Source organism: Pteropus alecto, unplaced genomic scaffold (genome assembly GCF_000325575.1).
Source record: "Pteropus alecto unplaced genomic scaffold, ASM32557v1 scaffold11, whole genome shotgun sequence".
Classification (NCBI taxonomy): Eukaryota; Metazoa; Chordata; class Mammalia; order Chiroptera; family Pteropodidae; genus Pteropus; species Pteropus alecto.
This window is the reverse complement of record NW_006431956.1, coordinates 4710676-4723001: the sequence shown is the minus strand read 5'-3', so window position 1 is coordinate 4723001 and position 12326 is coordinate 4710676. Positions and strand designations below refer to the sequence as shown.

Genomic DNA, 12326 nt, shown 5'->3' with positions numbered 1-12326 from the left:
AGAAAATAGGAGTTGTGATAACAGCTGCCAATTTTTGGAAAGCAGAATCCAGACATTTAGTAATCTTACTGAACCCGAGAAAACTAATCATAGGCTAGCAGTGAGAAATTGGGGAAGCACCTGATTTATATATCAGAGTCTCTAAGAGGTTTGATCATTGCCTGTTCCAGGCACCCCTGGAACTGGAGGTGAAGGTAAAAACAATAGAAGCGGTTCACCTGTTGCAGAAGCAGTTGGAGCCACCAAGCCCCTCCCCACCCTGGCAGGAAGCTGGAGGATTACTGTTCGAAGAGGGCGAAGTGGGGGCCTGGGTGGAGAGGACACAAGGTGGCCGCGGAGGGGATGCTGGAATAAATGCACGGAGCAGCTGAGGGGGAGCTGAGTATGCTGAGTTTTGGGTATTGCAGCCTCCACTCAGCTCCCAGAACATCAGCAGCCAGGTGCTTGTCTTCCTGACAGGAGATCAGAAGAGCCTTCTCTGGGGAGTCTGACCAGCCAAAGAAAATAAACCCAATGATGCTGACTTCAGGGGAGCCCCACTGAAATTGCCTGGCCAGTGAAGACACAGTTTGAAGCCCTGCCTCTGCACATAGAGCTTTCTATACCTTTTTAGTGTCCTGCTTTTAAATGTAAGCAGACAATGAAATATCTGTTCCTTTGAGGCAAGGAGCTAACATGAGAGACAAGAACAAATGGAAAAAACAACTTGTAAGAAACAGACTATAGTATAAGAAGAAAACAAACACAAAAAACTATCACTAATATCTTCAGAGGGATAAAAATAGATATTGCATCCATAAAACATGTATAGACTGCCATAAAGAAGAATAAAGAGCATATGAATATAAAAATGATAATAAAAATGAAAGATCCTAGAGGATGTTTTGAAAATAAAAATTGAAGAAATTTCCCAGAAAGTAGATTATAAAGTTAAAGAGATGGAAAATAATACAGAAAATATAAGACAATTAAATGACAGCCAGGAGATCCTACACTGTAATAATAAGCATTTCGGAAAGAGAAAATGGGGCAGGATGAGGGGAAGACTGGAGAAATCAACAAAGGAATTATTGAAGAAAATTTCTCAGAACTGAGAGATGTATGAATTTTTAAGATTGAAAAGATCCATTTAATGCCCAACCTTGTGGATAAAAATAGATCCAAACCAAGCATAGAAATGTGAAGCTTCAGACGTGGAGAAAGAAACTCCTACAAGTTTCTAGAGAGAAAAAACAGACTTCATATAAAAAAGCAAGAATAGAAAGAATAGCAGCTCTGGAAGCTAGAAGACAATGAAGGCAGTGCACTTTGACCCAAAATATTTTCCAACTTAGAATTGAAAATAGCCAGTTAAGAAAGAAGGTAGCTGTCCGACATTCAAAGTTTGAAAAATGTATCTTCCATGCACCCTTTCACAGGAGCTACTGGAGGATGTGCTCCTCCAGAACAAGGGAATAAATCAGGAAAGAAGAGGCGTGAAGTGCAGGAAATGGGACCAAGGCGAAGGGAGGCCTAGCATATGACGAAGGGAGAGCCCAAGACACCAGCTGTACGGCAGCCCAGCCAGAGCAAGTCGGAGAGCTGTGGGAGTGATGTCTGCAGGATGCTGAAATTGGGAGAATACTCCTTTTATTTGAACATCGCCAGAGGAGCTTTATGCAACTTAAAGTGAGTTCGCGATTGAATTAGTGACAACTATGTCGAAAACAAAGAAATCAAGAAATAATGCAGTGATTAGCTCCAAGGAAAACAAAAACATTGTGCTGGAAAGAAAAAAGAAATACTAGAGTGTGTGGCGCAGCTGTGAAGTTTTGCATGGTCTTCGCAATGCAGACTCCAGCAAGTTCTCTGTGCAAAATGGAAATCTACTTCTGTGACAGGATAAGGGCGAGAAGCAGTGATGGGAAGAGGGAGACCATGGGAAGAGGAGAAATGGGGTGCAGGTGGGAGAGACACTTTTCATCGTGGGCCTTATTGTATTATTTTCATGTTCGAACCGTGGGAGTGATTTTCCTAAACCAAAGGAACCTTTTCAATGAGAATTATTTTACTATTTGTCATAGACTTTTCAACAGCTGATTTCCATACAAATGTGCTTTCTTCTCCTCTTTTTCCTCTTCAGAAATTAAAACACAGAGCACGGGGTTGTTCACCTGATATCAGACAAATAGACCTTGACGTCAACCGCACATTTAGGGACCATATTATGTTTAGAGACAGATACGGTGTTAAGTAAGTAAAATTTAATATTTATGCAATGTAAATAGCATTTATAAATAGTTTATATCAAAGTCTTCATTAGCTTAAAATGTGGGCATTTAGAATGTCTTGTATAGACTACAATTTTGATTCTGGTCCTAAAGGTTTAAGCTTTTGCAGATCAATTGTTCTAGGTCATGTGAAACTTTGGTCCTACTTTAATTTAAATTTATTACAGAGTTGGTGCTGTAAAACTGAGAATCATTTTATGATTTGGAAATTTGTAAAAATATGGTAGATTTTATTTAAAGTGTCAGAAAAGAAACGAGAGGTTGTGTTGCTTTTTGAGAACCATGTCAGAGATAAGTATATCCCTATGACCTTGACCCTATGCATGATGAAACTGAAAAATGCGGGGATGAATGAATGAATGAAATGACTACAACAGTTTATGAATGAAAGGTACAGTTTTGCTGACCTCTGTATTGGTTAAGGTCTAACCAGAGAAACAAACCAGTAAGAGGCAAATGTTAAGAATTATTTTGAAGAATTGGCTTACACGATTGTGGAGGCTGACTTGGCAAGTCTGGATCCGCAGGGCAGGCTAACAGGAAGGGCAGGCTGAGACCCTCGGGCATGACCTGAAGCTGTCATCCACTAGAGGAATTCCTTCCTCAGAGGAGTTGCAGACCTGCGTTTACAGCCTGTAACCAAATCAGGCCTACCCAGATTGTCTAGGATGGTCTCCCCTAAAGTCAGCTGATGAAGGGTTTTAGTCACATCTGCAAAGGACCTTCTTTACAGCAAGACCTAGATTTGTGTTTGGATAACTGAGTATTGTAGCCGAGAAAGGTTGACATGTGAAACTGACCATCACAATCCACCCTTGGCTGTTTAATTTCTAAAGAATAACAAAGTCATACTTCCATACAACTTGCTACAGCTGTTCTTAAAATGTGTTAACCCCTTCCCCACAGAGGGATACAAAATCCTTGGGTGATGTTCACTCTTCTGCTTTGATATTCTACAACATAATTACTTAATATAAAGTTAATTATTATTAATATAACTTATGTAAGATGATAAAAGTAAAGAGAAGGAAGAAAACTAAATATTTTTAACATACACATATACCAAAGTAAGGAAGAAACACTCATGACATTTAGAGTCATCATTTCTGCAACAGGGCATGTGGCCATAGCTGGTTTATCACTCCCTTTCCATGACCCATTCCATATGCCCTTTGCCCTCAGCAAGCACCTCAGCTGGTTTTGATTATTTACCTGGTGGGGTGACCTAAGCCTGTATTCCTAAAGGGTCAGGACCATTAGGTTGTTGTCATAGTTTTACATTGACTTTAATCACAGGGCTTGGTAATGCTACGAGGCACCCTAAATGTTCTCCTGTATTTTAGACATACTTTTCCTTATGTCCATTGTGTAGTAGCGACTCAGTTTCTCCTTAGTAATGAGGATTAGTCACGTTAATCAGTACAGTCACCTCCTTCTTTGCCTATTGATTCAGAGGCATGAGCAACCCAGAGCGGCTTCAAGTTCTGTAGAGTCACTGTTGTATCTCCTGGTGCGAGCATACCTCTCTTTAAAACTAAGACCTCTTAGACCAGTGGCGAGTCCCAGGTTGATGAGAAGGGAAACAGACATTTTTCTGGTGGAATACCAGGGATAATGGTGGATGGAGGCTCTCCCCTTCCCACTCCTTGGATCCTGGCTATGGGAGAGGCAGCGGCTTCAAGTTCTGTAGAGTCACTGTTGTATCTCCTGGTGCGAGCATACCTCTCTTTAAAACTAAGACCTCTTAGACCAGTGGCGAGTCCCAGGTTGATGAGAAGGGAAACAGACATTTTTCTGGTGGAATACCAGGGATAATGGTGGATGGAGGCTCTCCCCTTCCCACTCCTTGGATCCTGGCTATGGGAAAGGCAGCACCATGTATACACACACACACACACACACACACACACACACACGTAGTGTGTATAGGAGGCTGACTTAGAGCATATACAGCCTCCTGGAGGACGCTGACCAGCCCTGCAAGGTGCTGCCCTTAGCTGGCCCTGTACCAGGCTTCAAAAAGCCATTCCATAATTTTATCAAGCCGCTCCTATGGGGATGATTTTATGGTGAGAATAACTCAACAGAAGAGGGCAACAAATTTAAGAAATTGTGAGACCCTTTATGTTTTTTGGTATAAATTCTTTCCATCAAAATGAATGTTATCTAGCCTCAAATTTAGACCATATAGAGAATTGTTTAAATTTGAGCTTTGGATCATTTCTTTATTCTAATAGTAATTTTATATGGATTATAAATTTAGACCATCTAGAGTATTGTTTAAATTTGAGCTTCGGATCATTTCTTTTTTCTAATAGTAATTTTATATGGATTATCGATTTGTTTTCAGTCAACCCGTTGTCTATTATTTTGTTTATATTTTTTAAAATGTGCAGTATAACTTAAGTTGTATTCAATATCAATTTTCTTTTCTCTAGGCAGCAATCCCTGTTCCATGTTCTTGCTGCGTATTCTATCTATAACACGGTAAGTTGGAGCATGCCTGCCCACGGCTATTTAAGTTGTATTCTGAGAACCTGGTGGACTCTTCCAGCACTCCCTTTCTAACAAGGCCCTTTGGGCTGCACTTCTTCATCTCAGGGCTGGACGGTCTCGACAGCCCCTTTGAGCTCTATGGATCTCTTCCAGGCATCGGTGGTAACCCTGGGTCTTAAAGCAGAGCTTATTTGGAGGTGGAAAAAGTACAGCACTCCACTCCCCCGCCCCCCCCCTTTTCCAGTCTGTTTGTTTTATTATTATTGTGTTATTTTGTTTTTATTTTAAGCAAACAGGACTAAGAATGAGCAAGGCTGCAAGGACAGGGAGTTGGTAGCTAGATTAATTTTTGTTTGACTCAGGATCACATTTTATCCACTTGGTGAGGTCTAGCTAGGACACGACCTGTGCCTACGTGCTGTCCCAAAGAGTAGGCTAAAGCTAACCTTTCCGGTGATGGAACATGCTGTTCCATAGATATTCATCATTCTGGGGCAGACGATAATTTGGGGAAAGATGAATTAGGGTTGAACCTAATTTGGATGTTCAATAAATGCTTGTTGACTAGGTTTCAGGGAAGATAGCCTCGAACCTTGGGAAATTTACTTTCCATTGTAATTCAAATCTTTAAGTTACAAGGGGCAGAAATTCTCAAACTAGGGAAAGTTAAAAATGAGTTTATTAAAAGGACTTCTCATAAAAATTAAGCAAGAGTTGGGCCTGGTGGGAATTGGAGCTAGAGACTGAGCCTTCAGTGAGAAAGGTCTACGCTTTTTCTCTCTTCCACTCTGGAGCCACATGCTGCTCTGACGATCTCTGTAAACTGGTTTATTCCATTCCTCTCTCCAAATCGCTTTCTTTGCCTGCTTACCAGGTTTTGCATGGCTAAGACTGTACCCACAGAGTCACCGTGGTCATTCTGTTCCAGTACACACCCTCTGGTTGCCGTCTCTGCAGCTTTCTTCTGGAGAGAGTGTGTGACTAGTCACTGCAGCCAGTTAGTTGTTTCCCTGGGGTCAGGTGTCTTCCTCTGCTCCATCAGCTTTGGTTCACATGGCACCAACGTGAATCCCTAAGACCACATTATAAGCAGAGAATGTGGGGAGAGTAGGCACTTCTCAAAGATGGCACATAGGCTAGATGGGTGTCCCTAGAAGCGTCCACGAATAAGTCCAGAAATCTCTAGGAGACAAGACAGCAAGCGAAGAAGAGACAGATTGAACTAAGAATCGTACATAAAAAAGAAAAGCTATTCGCTCTTTACAGAAGTTATAACAGTATAGAACAGGGGATAATAAAAAACACATGTAGGTTCAGACTTTGTCCACACCTCTACATTAATTCTTAACACATTTTATTCTTTTCTGGCTCAATGCTGTAAAGATTTATAACATTTTTCTGTAGAATTGCTTACTAAATAATATGTTTAAGCATTTTCTGATTATTTTATAGGTCAGTTTTTTATACGTGCATAAACGTGTAATGTGATCTTAAAATCCTCAATTTCTTTGTTCTTATTTACACTTTAGGAAGTTGGATACTGTCAGGGGATGAGCCAGATCACAGCTTTGCTCCTTATGTACATGAATGAAGAAGATGCTTTCTGGGCCCTGGTCAAACTCTTCTCAGGCCCCAAACATGCCATGCATGGTAAGAAACCCCCATAGTTTCTCATAAATAATAAGTAGGGGAGGGAGAAAGAAGGCAAATGAAAATACAAGTCCCATTATGGGAGATGCTCGGTAGAGTTAAGTACAAAAACTCCATGTCTTGGGGTTCGTTCAGTTCATCAGTGTTTGTTACTGATTTCTTATTTCATTCTCTTTTATTGAACTTTTCTAAATTTTTCTGTTCACATTTATAGTCCTTTGTGTTTACCCTGAAATATATTATTGGCATTTTAAAATTCTTTCCTTCCTTGCCCCTCGAATCAGTAGAAACTAATTTAGATTTAGAGGAATTTCGGAGAAATAAAAGATGCCTTTTGATCAAAACTTTTAGACCGTTATGCAGTTATCATTTCAGTGAAATGAATACTGGATATTGTGATATATAACTCTTTGTCAAACAATATTAATTGAGAAATGACACTTAGGTGTTTAAAGAAAAGGTACAGAATAACTAAGTAGTTTTGTATTTCAATTGTATGTTTTCGTTTTTTCAGCCATAAGATTGATTCCATTTTACATAAAAAGCATTCTGGACACTTATTATTTAATATTTTAAAACTTGCATAATTTTTTGATTTTTAAGTTAGAAGACTGTTTTTAATAATCTTTTCCTTATTATAATTGCCAAGCATATGCAGTAAACTTTATTTTAGAAAGTTTGGATTGCAACTTGTCTTGGAAATAAAGTGACATTTGCCTATATAATACAAAGGTATTTTCCCAGTGCCATCCATGTGATAATACCAAATTAAAAACAAAATTGAATACTAATTACTCTAAGAATAGATCATCTAGGCTTTGTTCATGAATATTTAAAACTTTATGTGATAGGAAACCTGCCACATATTTAAAGTGCTATTTTAATATTTTCAAAATTATGACCTTCTATAGTCCATAGTTTATTAAATATCACATTCTTATCATGTGTTTTTTGTGGGGATATTTCATGTGTGTGGTATGCGTGTGCACATGCATGCGTGCATATTTGTGTATTTGCATTTGGCTGTCTCTCAGTGTTTCATGTAAAAGTTTTTTTAATAAGTACTATCTGCATGATAACTGTTTCTGGACAGTTCGCACCCCGTAAATAGACTCCAGAAATAAGACACATTACATTGAATTGCTGTCCAATAGACAGTATCATTTAAAAAGCCATCTTGAAGAAAAGTCACTGTGCCTTTTATCAGTCATTTTGCTTTACTGCTCAGTGTTGCCGATTATGTTTAAATACAATGGAATGTTACAATTTAGGTAGTATGTAATTATGTGGAACACTGCCCAATTTTAGAAAAATCATTTCTTTTAAACATACTTGATAGCTTACTTTCAACAATTATTGTCACCAGTCTAATCAATAAAGCAGTGATAATTTTACTACCCTAACATTTACATTTACAGTGCAGTTTTGGTCATTATTAGGAGTAAATTTGTTTGTAGAGATATTTGTTTTAAGGTCTGCCTATGAGTTGTTAGAAGTACAGCTTACCTCAGTTCTTTGTGTTTCCTATCTGAGAGTGGTAATTATCACTTTTAAATGTATAGAATAAAGTGAGGACTGAAAAAAAAACAAGATTTAAGATACCAAGTCTGGGGTGTCACTGCAAAGTGAAGAAATAAATGTTAGGTATCTTAGCCTTAAGCTAATGTTTATTATTGAAGAGCATTGCTTTTTTCAAAATCAGACTTTTTCTTGAATTTCCATTCCTATCAAATTGACCATGAAAGTGGCACAAATGGAGAGATATGGATTTTTTTTTTTAATGAAATCATTTCACTGGAAAATATTAGCAAGGGAGGAATAGAATCTTTGTTTCTGGGAATTTTTACACACAACTTAAAAATAGAATTAGTTAAGAAATAGTCCTTCCCCAAAGATCATAAAGCAGTTTTTCCCAATAGTGTGTTCCCTGAATTCTTGGAGGAACACAATTTTACTGTTTGGAGACAGATGTTTAGTGAGGAGAAAATGGACTCCAAACTCCTATAAGTCTAGGAGACTGAGTTAAACAAAGAAACACAACTTTCTTTAGTCTGTAAAACAACTTAGAAACATTAAGAAGCTCATATCTATCATGAATATCCAAGAAGGGTATGTAGGACAAAAAACATTTCCCCTGGATTCTTTTTTAAAAACAAAGAACATCTTTCAAAGTTGCACAGGACCCAGGTTGTTAAATACTAATATGGAGGAAGTATAAATCTTAAAGCCATTGAGCATATGTCAGCTTTAAGAGATTTGTGTAGAATGTCTGAAAGGAAACTTGTGACTAGAAGTAGATGTAGAGTTCCATGAGTTAGATACACAAAATTGATAATAACTTACCATTTATAATTAGTTACCATCTAGAAATCTTACATATTATATTGTATAATCTGTGGTATAAAATATAATTCTTGATGTAACATTGATCATATACTGCCAATGTATTTTAGCTGATGTTAAATATCACTTGCAGAAAGGATTAAAATAGTGATAAAAAAAAAAACTTTAGAAGCATGATACTAATGGATTTGTTAGAATAAACCTGAAAAATGTAATAAAATGTTTATTATGCAATGCATTAACAGTAAAACAAAATGATAAGAAATCAAGATTAATCTGTAAAAAATTCATGCATTTAAGGTATAGCCCAGTACTTTAAGAGAATAGATAATCTTGATAAATGGCTTTAGTTTCCATTTTTTCTTAGCTTCTTAGTTTTCGATTTAATTCAGAAGAATTCTGTCCTCTTTTATATTTTTATAAGGTTACAGGAGATCTTTAGAAAATATATGCTAGATCTTGAGTTTCATTAACTAAAGCTCATCCACAATTATTTTTTTGTTGAGGAGGAAAAATATTTTGGTAACTCCTGGATTTATTGTTTGTTGTCATTGACAGTTAAAAATGAAAGGAATGTGTTACATTTTAAAATAGGGATTTTTGTTGATATTGTTTATGAAATATCATTTTTATGTTTGTATTCTAGGATTTTTTGTCCATGGTTTTCCTAAACTGTTGAGATTCCAAGAACATCATGAAAAAATACTGAATAAATTTCTGTCCAAGCTTAAGCAACACTTGGTAGGTAGATGTGACATTGACTTACACTCACCTACAACCAAGAGTAAAGATAGAAGAATTGAGTGCAGCCTTTGTTCTCAATTACCTTGTCCATTTCATTTACTGTGCAGTTGTAAATGCCGGTTGATTAAAGAACATTGGATTTGTGAAATTTAATATTGATGAACTATCACAACCCTAATTCAAACTTCTTTGAAGCTGATACACACAAACCATACAACTTTTAAAGATATATGATATATATATCAGTAATTTTGGAGATGTTTTTATTTCACAAAAAGTATTTTAAGGGTCATAAAAACTCATCCTTTGTGAACCATATGTAAGCTCTATGATAAAACAGTAGTTTATTAAAGCAAAAATGCTTTAAACTATATTAAGAAGAATCAAAATGTTATATTTGATTTGCAAAAGTAAAAATGAGAGAGGAGAGGAAGTAGAAGAGAAAAAATAGAAATACTCGAGCATGAAAAAGATTGTAATAAAATGGTTTTATGTTTAGCTTTGACAGCTACCTCCAATGGCCTTCCTAACTTTTAGTATTATATATCATAATTTGTTTGCTACAATCCAGAAATTGTCAAGTCTTTGTTTTTTCAGGATTCTCAAGAAATCTTCACAAGTTTTTACACAATGAAATGGTTTTTTCAATGTTTCCTTGATCGTGTGAGTATTTCTTTACAAAACCCAATCATAAAATTATAAATACCAGACAGGGCAAACTATTAATCTTCTTTCTGTTTTGTTTTTAATTAGACTCCCTTTACATTAAACCTCAGAATATGGGACATCTACATCTTTGAAGGAGAACGAGTTCTTACTGCTATGTCTTACACTATCTTAAAATTACACAAAAGTAAGAAAATGTTTATATAAAGATTTCACAAACATCTAGCCATGTTTTAACTCTGATTTCTCATTCCTCACTTAACTTCATTTCCTTTTAGTAGTGGGTTAAAAAAAAATGAAAATCAGTGAAGAAATTATCTTCACTTGCTAGTTTATTTTCATTGGTTCTTATGACTAGAAGCTTACTACATTGCAAAAGTCTTTTCTCTATATCGGTTTTATTTTTCATACTTAAGCAGTAGACTGCAGTATGCTTGTTTTGTCAGTAATATGAGTCTTATTAAGTATTTGTTTCCTCTGGGACCCCCTCATTCTTTCTATCATTCTGAATCTCAGGTTCGTAATAGAAGAGAGAGACCAAAGAAACCAGGCTCTTTAGTTAACAGGTCTAGAGAGGACATTTTCCATTACTTTTCCTTTATCCGAGAGAAATGCCCAGCTCCAAGCTGTAGACCAGAGATGTGGAGCCTCCAGCTCATCTCTTTGCCTGACTGCATTGTGTCCTCTGGGGCAAGTACAGTCCATGTCTGTAGTTGCCTAAATGCAACAAGGCTTTAAAAAGTCTGCAGCTGCAATATTTCAAGGGCTCTGTAAATTTAATGTGTTGTGCCTTACTTTAAAATCAAGAAATGAGAGTTTTTCTTCATGAAATGAAGAGCCTTATTCATCTTAAAGTCTCAATTCAACCTTAAAAATTATGTGACTCCTTTTGTGACTATGCAGAGAAGAGAATCACTGAAAGCTTTAGAACTGCATATAGCACTTCAGATCGAGGTCACTCGGCATAGTTTCATGTTCATTGTATTCTCCTTCATGTTATTCTCGAATGATTCATCTGTTCAGTTTCCCAGCTCAATTATAAGCTCATTGAATACTTGGAGTTATGTTTTGTAGTTTTTCTCCCTTCTGTGCTTGGCGTTGAGCTAGGTACATGTTAGGTGCTTTAATATAGGATTGATCACGTAAAATGAAAAGCATGGACTTCATGAGCCCCAGATTATCCAAACTTTAGACGGGAATGAAAACTCCCTTTAAAATCATGTTTGTATTGTTTACTCTGAAAGAAAAAGGTTCAGAAGTGTTGTGGTTTGTTTCCCTTACACCCTAATCCTTATTCCCCCAACACACAAACCACAGCACCAAAACAAAGCAATTGACATTGAGTTGTCTGTCCAAGACTGTCAAAACCACAGGAGCTCAATCGATCTCTCTCCATCTCCCCTCTTTCTCCCCACCCCTTCCCCATTCCTTGTTTTCTCTCTTTCCGGATTATAAACTGACTAAGATAGAGAACAAAAGTATACTTTTTATTAAGATATATACTTATTAGTTTCATGTTTTCTAAACATGAGTAGAAACATAATGCCCTATTTCTCCATAGGTCTCTTCTCCCTCTTAAAGTATGTTTTACTTATATAACTCTTGATTAATTTTGACAAGTAAAAAGTTTCTTCATCCTTTGTAAATAAACTTTAAGCATAACAGTTGCTTTATATGCTATCATTTCATTAGGCTAAATAAGCTGTGGAAAATATCTGTCTGCTGCTGTGTATCTTTTTCTTGGGAAGAGAAAGCTCAAAAACTTACAGAAAGTTCCTTTATCACCATAGAAAGCTTCAAAAACTCTGGGCACCTTAACCAGTAGTTAGTTGAAGCTCCTACGTTTTTTCTTGTTTTATTTTATTTTTTTTCTTGATTGTCTTAACAATGTCAAGAAACATTGTTACTGAAGGCCCATGACACAGTAGTTTTAAATAGTAAAAAAAGCTTGAAATCACCTAAATGCCCAATATTAAAAGACTGATTATGTAAATTATAGTGTATACATACAATGGACTCTTATAGCTGTTAATAATAGTAGTGTAAAATTCTATATGTTGAAGTCAGAGATATCAGTGACATACATTATTGAGTGGGGAAAAAAACGAGATGAATAGCATGGAAAGTATAATTTACTTTTTGAAAGCGATATACATG

At 36.5% G+C, this 12326-nt stretch overlaps 1 protein-coding gene across 2 annotated transcripts in view; it reads left to right on the top strand.

Moving 5' to 3' along the window:
• USP6NL (USP6 N-terminal like) overlaps positions 1–12326 on the top strand; it is a 123161-nt gene that overhangs the window by 90224 nt on the left and 20611 nt on the right. For both annotated transcript variants that reach the window (XM_025043409.1, XM_015585669.2), the window contains exons 7-12: positions 2123–2232; positions 4709–4757; positions 6296–6416; positions 9406–9500; positions 10101–10166; positions 10257–10356. In XM_025043409.1, coding sequence (XP_024899177.1) covers positions 2123–2232; positions 4709–4757; positions 6296–6416; positions 9406–9500; positions 10101–10166; positions 10257–10356 — 541 coding nt within the window. The remainder of the gene's footprint in view (positions 1–2122; positions 2233–4708; positions 4758–6295; positions 6417–9405; positions 9501–10100; positions 10167–10256; positions 10357–12326) is intronic.